Source organism: Neofelis nebulosa, chromosome 2 (genome assembly GCF_028018385.1).
Source record: "Neofelis nebulosa isolate mNeoNeb1 chromosome 2, mNeoNeb1.pri, whole genome shotgun sequence".
Lineage (NCBI taxonomy): Eukaryota > Metazoa > Chordata > Mammalia > Carnivora > Felidae > Neofelis > Neofelis nebulosa.
In genome coordinates, this window is record NC_080783.1 from 39306543 (window position 1) to 39326962 (window position 20420).

The 20420-nt window shown below is 41.1% G+C and overlaps 1 protein-coding gene across 6 annotated transcripts in view; it reads left to right on the forward strand.

Moving 5' to 3' along the window:
- HECW2 (HECT, C2 and WW domain containing E3 ubiquitin protein ligase 2) overlaps positions 1–20420 on the forward strand; it is a 376253-nt gene that overhangs the window by 324518 nt on the left and 31315 nt on the right. For all 6 annotated transcript variants that reach the window (XM_058710579.1, XM_058710563.1, XM_058710589.1 and 3 more), the window contains 2 exons: positions 10473–10593; positions 12062–12175. In XM_058710579.1, the coding sequence (XP_058566562.1) occupies positions 10473–10593; positions 12062–12175 (235 nt within the window). The remainder of the gene's footprint in view (positions 1–10472; positions 10594–12061; positions 12176–20420) is intronic.

A 20420-nucleotide genomic window follows, 5' to 3' on the forward strand; every position in this document is an offset into this window, starting at 1 on the left:
TTTTCATAAATCCTATGATAATGAAGCTACTGCCTAACTGAATACCACAAACAGGAAAAGGTCTATTAATTTGTTCTTTAACACAGATTTATTGAGCATCCAACTATGATCCAAGCAAGGAATTAAGACTCTGGTGCTACAAAGATGAATAATACCATCTCAGCCTTTGAAGGATTGGTGGTGGGGCACTGAGTCCACAAATAACTCTGTAAAGCCCTGTGGTTAGTTCTGTAATGAAGGGAAGTTTGGGAACACAGATACGGGAACGGTTTTTTCCTTCAAGACTGGGAGCGGGTGTTTGGGGAAAGATGAAGACAACAGGTATGAGTGAGCCTTGAAGGGTGATGAAGGCGAGCCAAAGGAAGGAAGGTGTTCTGGGTGAATGAGGAGCATAAGCTGAGTCTCAGAAGCATGGAAGTAGTTTAAGCCAATTAACAGATACAAGTAAGAGCAAGTGCTCAAAGCTCAGGTTGGAAAGATAGGCCAGGGCTAGTTGGTCATTGAAGCTTTATTTTGTAGTCCATATGGAGCGACTGAAAATTTATAAACAGGGGAATTTCCTGTTATACAAAGATCAGTTTGGTAGCAATTTGGAGGCTGGATTAGAAGACAAGAGAATGGTGGGGTGCCTGGGTGGCTCAGTCGGTTAAGCATCTGACTTCGGCTCCAGTCATGATCTCATGGCTTGTGGATTTGAGACCCGTGTCGGGCTCTGTGCTGACAGCTCAGTGCCTGGAGCCCACTTCAGATTCTGTCTCCCTCTCTCTCTGCCCCTCCTCTGCTTACGCTGTGTCTCTCTCTCAAAAAATAGATAAACAAACAAACATTTAAAAGAAAACAAGAGAATGGAGTCTAAGAAACCACTTGGGAGGCTGTTGCATTAACCTGGGTGACCTGCTAAAGGGCTGGATTAGAGGTGATGGAGAAACAGAAATTAGTTCAAAGGATATGTAGGAGATCTAGACACGAGGACTTTGAGTCTCCACCACCGAGACTACTAGGCAGATGGCAACACTATTGGCCAAGGAAAGGAAAAAGATTAGACTGGAAGGGAGAGGTTAGATGAGTTTAGTTTTGGACATGGTTTGTTGAGGAATCTCTGAGCCATCCAACTAGAGATACCAAAGACGTCTGGAAAAGATAATCGTGGAGCTCAGGAGAGGTTGGTGGCCAGGCATATACACATGCTGGTGGCAGTTGAAGCCCAAGGCAAATTAGAGGAACTAAGGAGGACAAGCTCATGGAAAGAAGAGAAACCAGTGGATGGTAACATTGAGGAACTCCAGTATTTAAGGGATGGGCTGAGATGGAGGAGCAAATGAAGGAAAGAGACCCAATGGATTTTGGAAGAGAATTAGGAAAGTCTTTTCAGGAAAGCCAGGCTTCAAGGAATAGAGAGTGTGGCCAAATCCTCAAAGCATTCAAGAAGGATAAGGCCTGAGAAGAGGCCATTGGATTTGAAAGTCATGAAGTTATAAATGTCCTTCGCCAGAGCAATTCCTATGACATGAGAGGTTATAAACTCTACTGTGGCCAGTTGCAGAATGATATAGGATGTAAAGGAGAAACCAAGAGTATAGAATATTCTTTCATGAAGTATGTGAGTAAGAAAAAAGGAAAATAGGACAGTACTTAGAAGGAGAAGATGGGTTAAGGAAGAGGTTTTAGGATGGAGAAGTTGAACATGTGTGTGTGCAGAGGTCAGAAGATGTGGGTGGAAGGAAACTAGTTTGTTGGAGCAGCGATCATACAAGAGACCCATGGGAAGGCAGGATGCCAGAGACAAAAGTGAAGGCCAACTTTGGAACAAAGTAGGGTCACCTATTTTGATGATCCAGGATGAGAAGAAATAAGTATCTGACACTTCAAGTAAGTTTAAAGGTGTAGGGGAAAAATCGATGGAATGTATAGCTGGCCTCAATCGTTACTGTGTGTGACTTTGGACAGTTTACTTCCTTCCCTGAACGTGACTTTATTTTTCTATAAAATGGGAATGATAGCAAACACCTCCCATGGTTACTTGGAGGAGAACACCTTGTCTGGTGCCTGCAACATAACAATTATCCGATAACTGTTAATTTATCCCCTTTTGCTTTCTTTCTGGAAATCTGATCCTGAGAAGTGTAGTTTGTCCATGTTTAAACCATTAGTAACTGGGAAATATGAATTCATTTCTCCCTGATTTGCACAGCTGGCTGCCTAGGTATTTAATTGTTCTGACTGGTCTTTATCTGAGCTAGGAATTATGATGGAGTTTAAATGGGTCGTCCCTTTACCTGATGCTTTGTGGTTAAAGAAATGAAGGTGTGGGGCGTCTGGGTGGCTCAGTGGGTTAAGCATCCGACTCCTGATTTAGGCTCAGGTCATGATGTCACCGTCGTGAGATGGAGTCCTGCATTGGGCTGCACTGCACTGACAGTGCCTGCTTGGGATTCTCTCTCTGCCCCTCCACCACTCATGTGCACACTCTCCTTAACACACACGCACTCTGTCTTTCTCTCTCTCTCTCTCTCTCTCTCAAAAATAAACATTTATAAATGAAAAAGAAAAGAAAAGAAAAAAAAGAAAAGAAGCTGTATGGATTATTGCTCATTCCAGTCAAGGCTCTTCTTCCCAAGGGCTTTTCTTCAGCCCATCCTCCCCAGGAAAAAGGTGGATCAACAGATCCCGTCCCTTTCCGATCCCTGCAGAGGCATGTGCTCTTGGAGACTGGCTGGGCATTCTTTGAGACCGTATGAACATTCTGAATGGTGACTGACTTCGCTCCTTTTCCTTTAGCATCACAAATGTACAAGAGTCATCCATGGTGGTAGTAAAAATGCATTCTGGAAGCACAGTTTGAGTCAAATGATTTCCAAAGATATGGAACCCAAATATATCTAAATTGCTAGCGGTGTTTGTGGAGGTTTTAATTTCCAGGGAGAATCATCTCCACACTTTTGGGCTACTCAGTTTCAGGGGGCTTTATTTGATCTTGAAATTGGGATGAACTGCCTGGTGTCAGTGGACATTACTGTAACTAATTCCACATGATATCGCAAGGCCAAGACGAGCTAGCCTCATTCACCCTGTGGAGGAATCTTCTGACTTTTCGAGTAAAATAGCCTCTCCTTCTACCACTTTCCTGAAGTTTTTTTGTAAAACACATTTCAAACAGATTTTTTTAAGTGGTCTCTTCATTCTTCTTGTGACTAGAATTCCATCTCTTTTAGTATGAGGATAATATTCTGAAAATTGTGACAATAATAAATTTGAACGATCTTCTTTCAGAACGCCTCGGGATCTGGTAAACTTTCCACACTTTTCCTCATTTTGGGCATATTTACATGTCTTTTCGAGTGCAGAAGAGAGAGGGGCTTCGGAAAGTTTGACTCGCTGCTTTTTGCAGCTGTTAGAGTGCTCACCTACAATTTGTCAAAATTTCGGAATGTGAAGGTTTGTTTTTCTAGGACCATTATAATGCCAGTCCCGACCTTAGCTGTGCCAGAAGGGAAAAATCTTTCCAAACGCCATATAGTTCATTATGCCAAATATGGGACCCAGAAGTTTATTTAAGGACCTTTTGTAACTCTACGTTTCTAGGAATTTAAATTCAATAACACCTAATCTATCTAATATTATTGAAGATGTGCTCACTTATGTGAATTTTCCACATAACCAAAGTTATGATTAAGTGTCAGAGAATTTGTTTAACCCACCATTTGCTGAAACTCTTTCATAAATACTTTGTATTTCTTTCTGCTTCCCCATATCCAGTACATTGAGGATATTTCGTGGTTCAGGGGCATCATCGTACAGAGCTGTTATTACTTGACTAAAACCGGACTATCTGGAAGCTAGGCCAGGTCACACTCAACAGAATTAAACAAACAGACCAGAGAGCACTGAAGAGCCATGGTGGTTCTTTGCTGAAGGTTGTCTTGAAGGCATGGCTTTGAGAGGGAGTTATTCCCCACCTCCCCCCGCCCCCCGCCACTACACTAGGACCCTCTTTTCCTCTCTCTCTCCCTCCAGAGTCTTAGCATCTTGGCTGCTATTTATCTCCTGCTCTTTTCTCTTTCTTTCTCTCCTTTACTCCCTTCTTTCTACTCTTCCTCCATCTTGCCCACAGCCTGAAGTAGCTTTATGCCTTTGAACTCTGGGGGCTCCAGGCACTGACCCCGCTGTGAGGTAAAAAAATCTGCATATGACTTTGACTTCCCCCAAAACTTAACTACTAATAGCATACTGTTTCCAGGAAGTCTTACCCATAACATACAGTCAATTAACACGTAGTTTGTATGCTGTATGTATTATGTCCTACATTCTTATGCTAAAGTAAGCTAGAAAAAAGAAAATGTTATTAAGAAAATCATAAGGAAGAGAAAATACTACAGTTCTGTACTGTATTTATTGAAAAAAATCCACATATAAGTGGATCCAGTTATAAATCTGTGTTGTTCAGGGGTCAACTGTACTTGTTTTTAGAAAGTATTCTTTCTCTTTGCTCAGCCCCACAAAGATGTACTAGGAACCAAACACTACAGACAAAGGATGGTCCTTGGATGGGTGGAGACAGAGGAGTTGTGATTCCAGAGACTGAAGGAAAGCCAAATACGGTCTCTGTCACAATATATGGGTGTTTTTATGTTTGTTCTATTGTTATTAGTCTCTCGTGTCCCCAACCCCTAATGCTGTAAGAGAATACCTGTTACTGGCATTCCCTACAGCTTTGCCTTTTCATAAATTTCTTCTGGAGTACATGGGTGGCTCAGTCAGTTAAGCATCCGACTTTGGCTCAGGTCATGATCTGGAGCCTCACATCGGGCTCCGTGCTGACAATGCAGAATCTGCTTAGGATTCTCTCTTCCCCTCTGTCTCTGCCCCGCTCCCATTTGCGCTCTCTCTCTCTCAAAATAAACAAATATATTCTAAAATAAATTTTAAAATAAATAAATAGCTTCTGATTTTCACGGATTAAAAAATCAGCTTATTGGGGCGCCTGGGTGGCGCAGTCGGTTAAGCGTCCGACTTCAGCCAGGTCACGATCTCGCGGTCCGTGAGTTCGAGCCCCGCGTCAGGCTCTGGGCTGATGGCTCGGAGCCTGGAGCCTGTTTCCGATTCTGTGTCTCCCTCTCTCTCTGCCCCTCCCCTGTTCATGCTCTGTCTCTCTCTGTCCCAAAAATAAATAAAAAATGTTGAAAAAAAAAATTAAAAAAAAAAAAAATCAGCTTATCAGGTTGGTTTTTAAAAATAGTGTATAAATACAAAGCACCAGCAAACTCAAAACAGTGATCTAGGGCCTTTTATTGCTCTTAGAGAGTAAAGCAAAAATGCAAGGACTTCAGTGCTTCTGCTTTGTGGCAGCCATTTTGGAGATGTTTTTTCACATAAATTGTCATTGTTGAGCCATGTTCCAGAAGGTGGAGTTTTCCAGAAATTATTCTAATGTTTGATGGTTTGTTCTCATTCACTAACAAGGAATTGTAAAATAATGATGATGATAATGATAATAATAATAATAAATTTTTTAAAAAGTCATAGAGACTTTTTTTAGAAAGTGAGCCAGGGAAGAACTGGACTATTGAGCCATCCCAGTACATACCCAGAGCCAAGCTTGATTAGACCAAGCCCCATCCCATCCAGTGCATGGTGAGTGCTACTCATCAAAGCAATCTGGGATCCTGGGGGCACACCTGGAATCCAAAAGACCCAGACTTCCTAGCGGTTTGATGCCAGAATATTAATGCTATCACCTGAAGTGTTTTGTCAGGTAGAATTCTTTAGTTTGTACATGATTAAGCAATTTTGTAATGATAAATGGAAATAGTATCATACTTTATAGAAGTACTTTAGGTCTGCCTAGCAATGACAAAGAAAAAAAAAACTAATATCTGTTACTGAAATTTTTTCCTGCAAATAATTAACATAATGCTGCCTATCCATGAAGTCACTCATGTATTTGATCAGTTCCTAAATGCAACATTGTGTTTTTTTTTTTTTTGTATCCGATTTTATTTTTTAAGACCATAAAAACCATAAGGTTACTCTCTATAGGAGTATTGTATCCTAGAACTTTACTGGCAGTTATGGTTCCCATACAATTCTATTAGCTCAGTCTTCCAAGATCATTTTTTATTTCTAAAGTGGAAGTAACATCGTTCCTGCCCTGGAATTTCTTGGCAGTGACACCTGACTTGCATTAAGAACTTGACAAGGGCCAGGAGCATAATTTATTGTAATTTTTAAACCATGAAGTAATGTATAAATGATTTTTTTTTTCATAATAGAACTATTAAGCAAAAGAATTTTTGCATTTAACAATTTCTGTCTCCAGGGTCTCTGTAATTGAATCTCTTTACCTGAGCATAAGTGGAGTCAGAGCTAATTTTTATTAAGTGTCCATATTGGTATTGATGGAATTCATTATGGCATTTCCCACATCCTTTTAAACGTCTCAAATTATACAGCAATAGTATGTGTGCTTTTATTTTAAGCAACCAACTTTAGAATCATGTTTCTTTTGAGTCCTGAAAGATTTTTATTCCGTCTTTTGTTTTTCTTTTTCCTCTTCCCTATTAATGATGGTATTCTTGAAAGCTGATTCATGACGGCTGCTTTCTGAGCTGTCTGGGTTTACTAGCTTACAGTTTCTCAGACTGCAGCACCAACAGCCTTATGATGCCATCCCTGAATGGCCCTGTGCTACACTGCCCTGTCCCCCAGCCATGCAAGAGAGCAGCCTTAAGGTGGTGGAGATCATGTTCCTTCATGTTGCAAACGGTGCCTTTCAGATACACAGGAAGCACTGCCTCTGTGTTGGTCTCTGAATGTTGCCCAGATGTTTCATTGGTTACATTTGACCTTCCTGTAGGGGATAATGGGTCTCAACCTTGGCTGCACAATTGGAGTCTGCATAAAACACTTATGCCTGGGTCCTGCCGCACAGATTCTGATGTAACGTGCCTTGGGTGTGGCCTGAACATTGGGATTTTTTAAAGCTTCTTGAGTGATTCCAACATGCAGTCAGGATTGAGAAGCACTGCCGAGGAGTCTCACCTGTATCCTTGAGCTTTTAAGGTCAAGTTTGTTTCCTTTATGACACAGTTCTTAGCTCTTTGGCTAAAAGATTCATAAACATGCCAGCGGACCTCTGGACAAATCATTGATCGATAGCCAATTCTATTAAAAATCCATTCTTGGGGCGCCTGGGTGTCTCAGTCGGTTGAGCGTCCGACTTCGGCTCAGGTTGTGATCTCGCTGTCTGTGAGTTCAAGCCCCGTGTCGGGCTCTGTGCTGACAGCACGGAGCCTGGAGCCTGTTTCGGATTCTGTGTCTCCCTCTCTCTCTCTGACCCTCCCCCCATTCATGCTCTGTCTCTCTCTGTCTCAAAAATAAATAAACGTTAAAAAAAAATTTTTTTTTTAATCCATTTTTGGGATGCCTGGCTGGCTAAGTCGGTGGAGCATGTGACTCTTGTTCTCAGAGTTGTAGGTAGGAGTCCCATGTTGGGTATAGAGATTACTTAAGAATAAAATATTTTTTAAAAATCCATTCTTAACACCCTAACACGTTTCCCCATGTCTTTAGTATTTACTTCTATGCAGATAATATCAGTAACAGCTAACACCTACGCAGAGGAACCTCAGAAAGTGCCTTATGTACACGAACTCATTTAATGCACGGGTGTGGGCCTGGTCTCCCGCCGGAACTCCAGTACTGCGTTTTCAAGTGCCTATGGAGGATACCCACCCTGAACAGTTCTCGTCTCCAGCACAACATGTATAAAGCTTCATGTGCCTCTGTCTACTAGCATTTTCCACACTTCTTTTAGCGTCAGATGGACCTGGCTCAAATCCCAAACCTACCATTCACTGGCATATGACTTCAGTTTCCTTAGTTACAAAGTGGTGATGATGGCGATAATAATAATGTCTGCTTCATAAATTTGTGTTTCCCAAGATCCTCTCTGTAAAGTGTGTGGTTTCTAATGCATAGCAGGCACTTAACAAACGACAGTTACTGTTATTGTTTAAAAACTTCATCGTGTTACCATCAGAGCTTCCTATTTTTCTTCCTTACTATCTGTTGGCAATTCTTATTTTACACTGTAAACGTTTCAGTGAGTCACCACACTGCCCTCAGGCCTCCATGGCTGCAGTGACTCCTAACTGGGTCCCCTCCTTTTGGATTCCTCCCCTCCTTCCCACCCTGAATCCATTCAACACATTCTGAAAACCGTTGCTGAAAAACCACCATGTGTTGGGGCGCCTGGGTGCCTCAGTCAGTTAAGCGTCCAACTCTTGACTTTGGCTCAGGTCACGACCTCATCGTTCGTGAGATTGAGCCCCACGTGGGGCTCTGCGCTGACGGCACTGAGCCTGCTTGGGATTCTCTCTCTCTCCCTCTCTCTCTGCCCCTCCCCCACTCGCTCATAATAAGTACATAAACGTTAAAAAAAAAAAAATACACCATGTGTTATGTTCCTCCCTAGCTCAGAAATCTCTAAAGTCCTCCCACTGCTCACTGCATCCTGCCCAAACCCCTCAGCTAGGTTTTTGAAAATTTCCTCACATAATTTGGCTCCAACTATCTGATTAAATGTCCCAGTTACTCCGCACACGCCCCTGTGCTCTGAGTTAGTAGGGTCTCCTCAATCGTCTTTCAAACATGCATGTGGGGCTTCTCCCAGCTCTCGCTGCCCTGCCCCAGCGTAAGATATAGATTCTCCTCTGTTTACGAGGCCTGGCTCCAATAAAGCCTCCTTTTGGTGATCTTTTCCATCTTGATCTCTGCTTACCCTCCTTTACTATCACTTTTCTGTAACACTGATCCCAATTGCAAATACTGGGGGGAGCCAGGCAATCAAGATCATTGAACGGCTGTGGCACAGTCTTCATTTAATGGAGCAGCTGGCCACCTTGACCTGAAGGAAAATGCAGGCCAGTTGTTGAAAGAGTTCCCCAATAATTTTCAAGAGAAAAGCTGTTTTATTCTGTTTTTTTTTTTTGACTTGAAATCTCCTAATATTTAAATGTTGGTAGTTAATTTAAATCTTTAAAAACAATTATATGCCAAGCAAAATAGATCATTAGGGCTGAGTACAGCCCCAAGGCTATAGTTTTGTCTCCTATGCTTTATAGTTTGTTGACCACATGGTTTAGGACTTAATTATTTATCTAACTGATGTGTTTTATTTCTGTCTTCCTAACCAAAATATCTACTTCAGCAACCCCACCTTCCTCATCTGTACATACGTTGCTGAACTTAACAAAGTATTAGCAATGGATAGTAATCACTTAGTTGACTCATTAAAGAAATATTTAATGAGTTTGTATGGCATGTCATTGCACAAGACTCCACAATTTTTGTTTTCTGGCTCCTTTCGTTGTGTTGTGAAATAGTTCATGGAAATGTTCAGCGTTTTTTGTCATGGCTCTGCGTCTGATTCTCATATTTATCATCAATTTTGTGTCCCACCTTGTTGGTTAGTCACTCTGTGGCACAAAGCTAGATTTTTCTACGAAAAGAGGAACACGCTGTGTTACTCTTATATTTTATTAATGAGACTTACCATTGGATGACATATGAAACATCTTTATTTTTCTTAATGTTTATTTATTTATTTTGAGAGAGAGAGGGAGGGAGGGATTGAGCCCACGCATGGGGGAGGGGCAGAGAGAGAGAGGGAGAGAGAAAATCCCAGGCAGGCTCTGATAGCACAGAGCCCAACACGGGGCTCAGTCTCACGAACTGTGAGATTATGACCTGAGCTGAAATCCAGTCGGATGCTTAACCAACTGAGCCACTGAGGCACCCGGATGTGGATGATCATAGCACTTGGCACATATTAGGAGTGTAACAAATAGCATTATTATTTATTCTTTGCTTTGCCAGGAAACATGGTGACTCTGCAGTTATGTCTGAATTCTGTGTTTATATCAAGATTATTTTACCCTGCAGTATAAAATGTATGTTAATTATAAGTCTAAAGTAATTTTCAGTTATAGTGCCTATCTAGAAGACATTTTGTACATTTTTCATAGGGCAAGTCTGGAAACTCGCTGTTCTTGCTTTATATACCACATACTTTCACATTGTAACTTCCTGTATAATTGCCATGATATCATCTCAGCAGCAAGCAGATATTCCACCCTGAACAGTTACCATCAGACATGAGTAACTCTGCTTGACTCATATTAGTTTGGACTGAAGAGGGAAACATATTTGACACACACATGGTCACACATTGTAACTATGCAAACAGAATTGTTATTCTCAACCAAAATGCCGCATAGAAATATCTTAAGACTTTACTTCAGCTCTGTTAGAGCCTCCAGCTTGAAGAGGTGAAAAGCAAAGCCACTGAAAGAATTGCCTCCTTTAACTTGTTGACTGTGTTCTCATCCCCCTGGCAGTGTTTTTACATGGTGATGTGATACATCAGGACATTGCACAAACCGGGACCCTTCTCTTTTTATGGTTTGCTCTAGGTACTCAGCGTGCCAATGCCCGGGCTCCTGCCCCTTACAAGCGAGACTTTGAAGCCAAACTAAGGAACTTTTACAGGAAGTTAGAGACTAAAGGATATGGACAAGGCCCAGGGAAATTAAAGTAAGTCAAAGTGATACAAACCACAGGCTTGGGTGATGGTGAAGGGATGGGATGCAGTTGGGAATGTAGGAAATTGATTGTGATTTCAGATGACCAGTCTTTGTTTTAGTCAGTGTAATCATTTTGGTAATGATGTGTGAATTACAGGATCATCGAAAACAAAGTTCTGAAATTAAACACCATTCTGCTTAAGGTTTTAAAACAAACACCTCGTTCCATGTAAAAATATAGGCAAAATAAAAAGCTGATTTATTTCTCCTGAAAAGTACCTCTTTGTTTTTGCTTGTAGTACATCTGACAGCCATAAGGCTGTCACAGTGTCCTGTATCAGTCTCCTGACCTGACCTGACTGTAGGAACACTGCTCAGCTTTGTTTTGTTCTGTGAAATAAATGTCACTTGTCCAATGAAATATGTCATGAATGTTGTTTCTGCCTTTCTTTACCCACCTTTAAATGAGGAAATTAAACATCATCACACTGTTTGGCCTAGAATTATTTTCATTCCCTACTTATCCCTCCTGCCTTCATCCTCTCCTCCACTGCTGCCCCGCGTACCCACTGGAGATCACTGTGCCACCTGAGAGAGGGCAGAGGAGGAAGGGTCCCCACTGCCACACCCGTGATGCTGGGTGCCTGGGAGGAGATGCAGGAGCCACCCCCAACTCCCCAGCTCACTGCCTCACAGAGAGGCAGTATATTCACTCCAGTATATTCACAGGTCCTACTTTCTCACCCTCAAAGTACATCAGCTTGAGATTCCCCTTTCTCACGCTTCACTTAAGAAGGGCTTGAGCTCAGGCTTCCCTGCATTCAGCCTGTTATTTCCCTTTCTAGGACTGTCTGTACTAACTGCAAACTGATACCTTCAGGATGACTTTTATTACCATCATCACAAGTAGACTGTTGGCTATGAGTATTGTTCATTTGTATCCGTCACTCGGGGAACCTCAGATTCACTTAATTTGAGAATTAAATTAAGCATAGTCATAAATGTGTCTTCTTTGGAGAGCGTGGAGGGTTTTGTTTTTTGTTTTTTTTCCTTCTGGTTCTGATAAGTCTTTCCCTGCATACTTAGTAATTGAATTCCTTGTCTAGGTACATTCTCACTGAAAACATGACCTCATAGGGCTGTCCTTTCATTATTAACAAAAGCTTTGGGTCTGTGTTGTTTTACAGTCATCTTCCTTCTGGGGTAAATTGACTTGGCCACTCAGAAAGGACTCATGAGCCGTTTTCATATGTTGTAGGTGGAGTGCTCCACTTAGGTAACCATTTGCTTGTGTATTTTGACTTCTACTGTTAAGAGCAAAAGCCAAATGTGTATTATTGCAGACGACAATGTAGTAAGTCACCGCAATTTTCACCTAGTTAATTATGGCAAGTGGGAATTGAATCAAAAGTGTCCGGTTCTAGAAAGATAAGGATTAGGAAATAATCTGTTTTTTCAAATTGTCTCTTTATGGACAGGTTAATTATCAGAAGAGATCACTTACTGGAAGATGCTTTTAATCAAATTATGGGCTACTCCAGAAAAGACTTACAGAGAAATAAGCTGTACGTCACATTTGTCGGGGAGGAAGGGTGAGTAGAACAGAGAAGTGGTGTGTGGAACACAGACTGCGGCTGCACAGTGGATGCTTCACCACGTGGTTGCTGTGGTTGCCTGAAACAGGAAACCCTTCTGGCAGGAAATGCCATTCTCATACACTTAAACCTCTGGGCTTTTTTTTTTTTTTTTTTTTTTTTTTAAGGCTTCCTCTGGTTTTTAAATCATTTGACATAGAAATTCTTGGGTAAACGCTAGTAACTGTAGATCATTTTGAGAGCAGAAGCTCGTTTGGTTTCTTCTCTGTGCATATCTCTTTCTTAAAGGGAAAAAGTGGGGCTGTGAGGGACAAGACAGGAATTCTGATATCTGTGAGCATGTAATCTGCACTGGGGTGGAGGGAGTACACGCTTCACCTGTTAAAGAAGCTCAGTTTCAGAGTCACGAATTAGAATCCTGCTCTTCTACCTGGAAGCTCCTGAAGCAGTAACTCCTGGGCCTTGGTTTTTATTTCTCTGTCGCCAGTTTTCCTCTTTTTGGGGGGACAGTAACACCTACCAAAATAACCACCTGCCATAAACAAATGTCTCCGGCCTTCTATGACTCTTCCGTGAGTGTGCTTGTGGAGATTAGGGTTAAGAAACAAAGGAGCAAAGACTCCTACGCACTGTTTATTGCGTCCTCATAGACATAACAGCTGTTCTGTAACACTTCAGAAGGTGACAGCTCTCGTCTTGTCCAGACCCCTTCCTCCTTCCTCATTTCAGGTCTGGGTTTCAAGTCGCAGCACCTTCTTTGTAACCCAGCCATCACGAGGGCCAATTTAAAAAGTACCACACGATAGCCTGAACGCTGGTTGTTTTCTTGACTCTGTTGATTTGGATCATTTTAAAGCTACTCTTCTCAGTCCTGCCCAGGAAATAAAGTGTGCTAGATTATAGACTCATAGTAGTAATACCCAACCATTCAATAGATGCAGCCATTCAATATATGGTTAATTTGGAGGCTCCAAAGTGTACAATAACTTGCACATGCTGACGGAACTAGGTAACAGCAAAATGAGGATTCAAAACTAGGCTTTTCATCCAGGACTCTTGGACCAGCACTGGGATAGAGGCAAAACTCCTGAACTCTGCTCTATCAGAATTTTTTCCTACCTGTGGATCTTTTCACTCTTACAGCTGACTGATAACCACTAGTCTCATCACATATGCTGTTTATAGTCCCAGCTGTAACTACACTGAAGGAAAATATTATATGGGAAAACAAGACTAAGTGACAGAATTTGGGCAGAAGCTTGCCCGTGACTTGTTTTCATTGCTGAAGTGCATTAATAGACTTCTAGCTTCTGTTGGCTTAAGATGCAGGTGCACAGTTGAAAATGAAGGCAAATGTTTTAAGCCTAATCATAGGTGTGCATGGCATTCCAAATATTTCCTTACATAACTAGTCTCGTTTGGGTGAGAATACTTTTCCTCCCCCGGGAGTCCAGCTGCCTTCCTTCTTTGTTTGCACAGTTTGTTGAGATCTCAGAGATGTAGGGAAGAGTCTTTGGAGGCCCTGGTACTGAAGTTCGAATAGAACAGATGCTTATCCTACTTGATCATCCTCAGGTAGTTGTCCTATGATCTGGACTGATGACATCTGTTCCTAGGAGGAGGCCCAGGCTGAGTGTGGTTTGATACCTTTGTATCCGGTTGCCACTAATGTCCAAATGTTTCCTGTTTCCATCACCTGTCTCCTTCCTGTAACCCCAGAGGGAAAACAAGAGGTAGGGCATTTTGAAGTGTGACCTCAGCCATCAGGAACAATCTTAATCAAGCCCCTTCTGTGTATGGCTTATCGAAGCTGGAATAATATGGCCAGGTAACTTCTGGTCTCATGTCTTTATTCATGTCAACATCATACACATAGGTTATTAGCTATATATATACTTCATTTTGCTGTTAAAGCATTGAGAATACATACCCTGTTTTAAAAGATTAAAATAGCACTCTTGCTGAAAAAATAGAAACCTCAAAAACAACATATAATTAAGAAGTTATTTTAGACTTTGCCACCTTTTCAGACACATTGATTTAACCGCATTGAAATTGAAGATCATAACATTCCTTTCTGGATTATAATCAATATTCAAAGTGAAAATCTACCTAAATTTTTCTATTGAAGTATAAGTGTAGAGGTGAAAGTTTTCCATCTCTCTCCCTCCATCAATTTTAACGCTCTCAAAACGTGTCATGTCTAGCCCCAGTAATAGGTATTTAAAAACATATACACCCAGTGGCTAGTTTTGGTTTCTAATATTATTCCTCAATAAAAAGAACAAGATTCCTTGGAGAAATGAGTGATTCTAGGACTGGCGGGAAGTATAAAAGATGGAGCTTAAAGTAGCTTGTAGTGCAAAAAGTAAAAAAGTGCTCAAAACATCCACAATGGTAGGAGTATGTCACAGAGACTCCAGAACCAACTGAAAGATCACCCAATGGCCCAAGCTGGAATAATTTGAGCAACAAAACCAAGTAGGATTAGATTATAACCCAAACTATAAAGTAAATATCTGTACTGATATAAATACATTATTGAATAAATAAATAAATAAATGACGAATAGACAAATCTGTGCAGAAGATTTCCAAATAATTCAACATAATTCCTCACTCCTTAATTGTGGGTTGCACATAATGACATTCTTCCAGTAGTATAATATGGGAAGGGGGAAAAAGAAGTAAGTCCAGAGTGGAGAAGCCTGGCAAACACATAGCCCAATGATCAAGGTTAAAATTAACAGTGATATATCATGTTAATAGTATATACCCTTCACATGATGTGATGAAAATGGCACTTATCTCCACAATCTTTGGTCCCCCAAACCCATAATGTGAGTCTATCCATGAGAAAAACCTCAGATAAATCCAAATTGAGGGACGTTGTATAAGATACCTTACCAGTACTCCTTAAAACTATTAAGGTCATCAGGGGTACCTGGGTGGTTCAGTCGGTTAAGCGTCTGACTTCGGCTCAGGTCATGATCTCACAGCTTGTGAGTTCGAGCCCCACATCAGGTTCTGTGCTGACAGCTTAGAGCCTGGAGCCTGCTTTGGATTCTGTCTCCCTCTCTCTCTCTGCCCCTACCCCACTAGCACTCTCTCTTTCTCTCAACAATAAATAAACGTAAAAAAATTAAATAAAAAAACTGTTAAGGTCATCAAAAACAAGGAAAGTCTAAGAAACTGGCACAGCCAAGAGGAACCTAAGGAAACATGACAATTAAACATTAATATAGCATTTTGGATGAGATCCTGGTATAGAAAAGGGACATTAGGTAAAAACTAAGGAAATCTGAATACAGTATGGATTTTAGCTAATAATAATGTCTCAGTATCTGTTAATTAATTATAAATAATGTAAGGTGTTCATAAGAGGGAAACTGGGTATATAAGAATTCTCCGTATTATCGTTGCAACTTTTCTGTAAATAAAAAAACTATTCTAAGACAAAATATTTGCTAAATGAAAGCATATAGTCAGGATTTGGGAGATTTAGGAAATGTTTCCCTAAACAACTTTTCTTATTTCCCTATTGTCTGATGAGAGAGTGCCACCAGGGTGATTTTGGGTATATGTATACTTCCTTCTGCACTTAAGGTCAGTAGAATAACATGTATATAGAAATGATTAATTCTGTGGAAAGTCCAAATTATTAAGGGTAATGGTGGGGAGAGACAGGGAGAGAGAGAATTGTAAGCAGGCTCTGAGTTGTCAGCGAAGAGCCGGACTCAGGGTTCAGTCTCACCATCTGTGAGATCCTGACTTGAGCCGAAATTAAGAGTCAGCCGCTTAACCGACGGAGCCACCGAGGTGCCTCAAAAGGGATTTATTTTTAAGAAAACTGCATCTGCTTGCACTCCAAAAAAAGTATGAATTAACAGATTCACAGACTTCAGCTCTGCTTTGAGCTCTTTGCATAAGTCTGAAATACATATATATTATTCTGAAATGGAACAGCTGAATCAAGAGAAATTATGAGAAAATTTATAGTCAGAAATTTACAGGATAACTACAAATTCCATGTAAGGTAAAATTAATCTCAGAATATTGGTGATAACCAATGTTCATTTTTAAAAATACAAAAATAGTCCTAGAGCCTGTGAATGCAAGTGTGTTAGTTGACAAGTAATTATTATTTCTCACTAAAATAATGTTATGGTTGGCTTTTTACAAAAAGTAGACAGTTTCTAAGCACACCACTGTGATTTAATTTGGTTAGAACTGGAGGTTTTGTTCTAGTCATTACATTTTCCACCCAAGTTAATTTGGTTATCTGCCCCTGCAAAAAAGGGTAGGAAGTCAGCAGTGGCAGAATGGCTGGAAACTGAGTCATCTTGACAGAATGTGGTGGGAAATTGCATGCATGTGGTTGCCTCTTTCTGTTGGGCTTCTGTCTGCCTAGAAGTTGCTTCTTTAGGAAGGAGGCCAGTAGAGCACTGCATATTCTCCAGCATATTATTTTCTTCTCAGTTAAAAGCCCTAGCAACTAAAGCTTACGTGGTGTCAAAAGTTAGCTAGGCAGACTGTTGTATTCTGATAAGGTGTCCGGGGCCATTAACTTCTTAGTACCCTGAACAGTAAGGCAATAATGGCCTGGATAAAGAAAGAATGTTTATACTGTGATTGCCTCGCCTCTTTTTTCCCCCCATGGCCAGATCTTTAAAAGGCACCTTTCTTTAAGGAAGAATGAGTTCATTATATGTGAGGTGCCATCTATTGACATCAATCATCTGTCTTGCAAAACCACGCTTAGACTAGGGAGGGGCCGTGTGCAAACAGTTGTAGTTCGGGGGTTTAAGAACAGATGAGCTCCTTCTGTGCTGTTTCCTGAGGCAGGCAGATGAACATAACTAAGGAAGATGAGATCGGAAACAGTTTTCCTGCATCTCTGCTTATAAAATAACCAGAGGCTCTTACATATGACTGGTCTAATCCTTGCTAGAACTTGTTTGGAGTCCTGAGCTTGACCATTTATTCCTCAGGAGTCAGTCTATAAAGATGCAAGTTAAACTTTATGGTGCTGCTTGTTTTTCTCCAAAAAGAGACATTTGCAGGGTGATCCCAATAATCCAAGCCCTGCTGAAGGGTACTTCTGCATAGGCTTGGGCTTGGTATCACCAGGCAGAATTTTGTTTGTCACACTAATTGCTTGCAAAATTCTTTACTCGCCCAGCAGGCCTCCTTAAGTAGCTCAAGAACTAATGCCTTGCTGCTATAAATACCCAAGGGTGAATCAGAAGGTGAGTAGGAAGGCCATGTTTGCCTGAACCGACTATTAAGAGAGCAAAGCTTATCTGCCTTCCAGAAAACTTATAGGAAACAATGGTGTGACTTCCTACTGCCACCATCCTCCTTCATTCAGTAGTCTACTTACGTGGTAATACTTTGTTTTTGGTAATTTTGAGTTGGAAACAAAGGACAGGAGAATAAAATTACAAAATTAATTATTTTAACAAGTATTGAATACCGCTGACAACTTGGGTGCTGTTGGCCCAACAACGAGATGGTGTTTAAAATGCTTCCTCAGCACTTCATGGGCTCAAAACTACACTGCCAGCCCAAAGACATCTGTGCATATTCCGAAATGCCCTCAGATGCAGCTGTTGTATGGCTACCCACCCGTTGTCTGGAGTTTCTGTACTTCCGTGCCAAGCCTTTAGCTGTGGAACCAACCTAACTGGCAAAACAGGAATGTAACAAACGATCCCTGTGATATGAGTCATATTAACTATTTATATGGAAGAGGTTGGTAAGACATTGCAGAAAGCACATGCACGAGATGCCCTGCTAGGACACGTCTTACTGAATTAGGTAGACATGTATCATTTGTAATCTACAGCCTGGTCTCAGATATGCATTCTAAGCTTTGGATGATAAATCAAATGTTTAAAACTGTCTTGGCTTTAGAGTGGCTCCATCAGTGCTGCTAGAGTTAAAACACACACACACACACACACACACACACACACACACACACACACACATGCATGCACGCACACACCAGCAGATAAAAACGTGACCAGTTAGAGAAGATCCATTTTCCTCCTAGAGGAACTATTATTAGCTTTGTTCTCTCTTGGGGGGGGGGGGGAGAAGGAGTTTTACTTTTCACTTTAACACTTCAGGGAACACTCTCCTTATCTTTAGCCAGAATCAGCTCTAATCATAAACAAAAAACCAATCAGTGAGGTCCACTTTTGTTGTTTTAAAAACTTTACCATATTAGAAGATATTAGATCTGGAAAGGGACAAGCACCAAGCTAAATATAATTCACTTGAGTGATTTCTGACAATGTGTGCAAATCGAGTTGTCTTTTAGGGATTGGCATACCCTAATATCACTGAATGAATCTACCACCTGAAGGCAAACTTGTGCAAAATTATTCACTCTGCTAGATTGTCAAATAACAATGTAAATTATGTTGATTTTCTTTAGAGAGAGCATCAGAGAGCTCCACTCATGGATTCAACAATAGACATTGATCCCCTGTGGTAGATCAGGCTAAGGTACTTGGAATACAAAAATGAGAAAGAGACACGGTCCCCTTCTCTGTATGGTTACAGCCTAGATGTGCGGATAGGGGAGGCAAGCACATAAACAGGTTATTATAATACACTCTGGTAGGTGTGGTATTATGGAAACACTGAGAGTTGAAGCTCAAAGCTCTTTCTAACTGAATGCCACTGTTTAATTTTAAGCAGCTATAAGCCCATTTTTCTTAAACCAGTTGTCTCTTTGTAAGAAAACCGTCTTATAAAACTGGCTCATGTTTCAGTTGTCTGTGGCCCTTCATGTGCCTCAGTTGTGTCTGAAAGGCCCTTCAGGTCAGGGACCACTGCAGAACACAGTCTCACACTTAGTAGTTGTGACTATTCTTAAGGTTACATATACCCTAGGGTACTATAGTCATTATTTCCTTGAAGAGATCTTCACTAAAGATGAAGATTTATAGTAAGCCAGGTATTTTAATAAAGGAGCATTTTCCTCTTCCTTTCTTTGATCTTCCGTTGGCCAAGTTTCTGTGAAGGCCAGATAGTAAATATTTTAGGCTTTGCAGGCCATACATTTCTTGTTGTACTTACTCAGTTCTGCCACTATAGTGGGAAAGTAGCCACAGATAACATGTCAGCAAATGTGCATGGCCGTGTTCCAATAAAACTTTATTTACAAAGCTAGAGGATGGGCCACATTTGACCCTCAGGCCATAATTTGCTGACCCCTGCTTTATAAGCAACATTTTTATTAGTCTTGATAACATTTAAAATGTACTGACCAGTAGGCTGTAAGGAGTAATGAGCATTAAATGTGGGGTTAGGAAACCTGTGCAAAGGCCTAGAGTTGCCCCTGCAGCTTTCATTTGATCCAAGTCAGTGATGTCCTTCAGCCTCAGTCTTCTCTTCAGTAAAATGAGGGGATGGACAAAATGACTTCTAAGATGCCTTTGATTGGCATTCTCTATTTCTGGAAAGACACAGGGATCTGATGATGAAATTCACCATCAATAGGAAATTTAAAGGGACATTTGCATCCACAAGGATCTGGGTAGACTGGAATGTGGACCATGTTTCACAAAGTGAAATTTAGTAGGAAGAAGTATAAAGTCTAGTACTTAGGTCCTAAAAAGATACAGCGACATGCAGACAGGAGGGGAGAGTCTTGGGATAAAGCAGCACAGGTGAAAGGTTTGAGCTGATGACTAGCACATTATGAATCAACAAAGTAAAGCGGCTGTCCCACGAGGAAAGATGGCTTTAAGCTGTATTAGCAAGAAGAGTGTCCAGGAAGAGAGGACAAGGGCTCTTTCTAAGCTCTGTGCTGACAAGACCACACCTGAAGTATTGTTATCAGTATTAGACACCACCCCTTAGGTCAGACTTTGACACCCTGGAGAGTGTCCAGAGCACAGGACCAGGGTGGCAAGGGAATTCCCAGCCCTTTCCTTCAGAGGAGATTGAAAGACGTGGCCATGTTCAAGAGTGGGGGAGGACGCAGAGAGCCAGGGCTACCAAAACTGCTACACTTAAGAGTTCCTATAGAAAATTACTTCTGGAAAGATTTTATATCTTTACATCTAGGTTAGTACTCAAAATATAATAGGCACTCAAATATTTGTTGAAAAAAAGCCTAAGTATGTGAAGAGCATTCAAGTAGAAGAAGTATTCTACTTGTTCTCGGTGGCGTCAGAGGCCAGGAGTAGGACAGAGGGAGGAAGCCACAGGCAACTGCTGCGGTC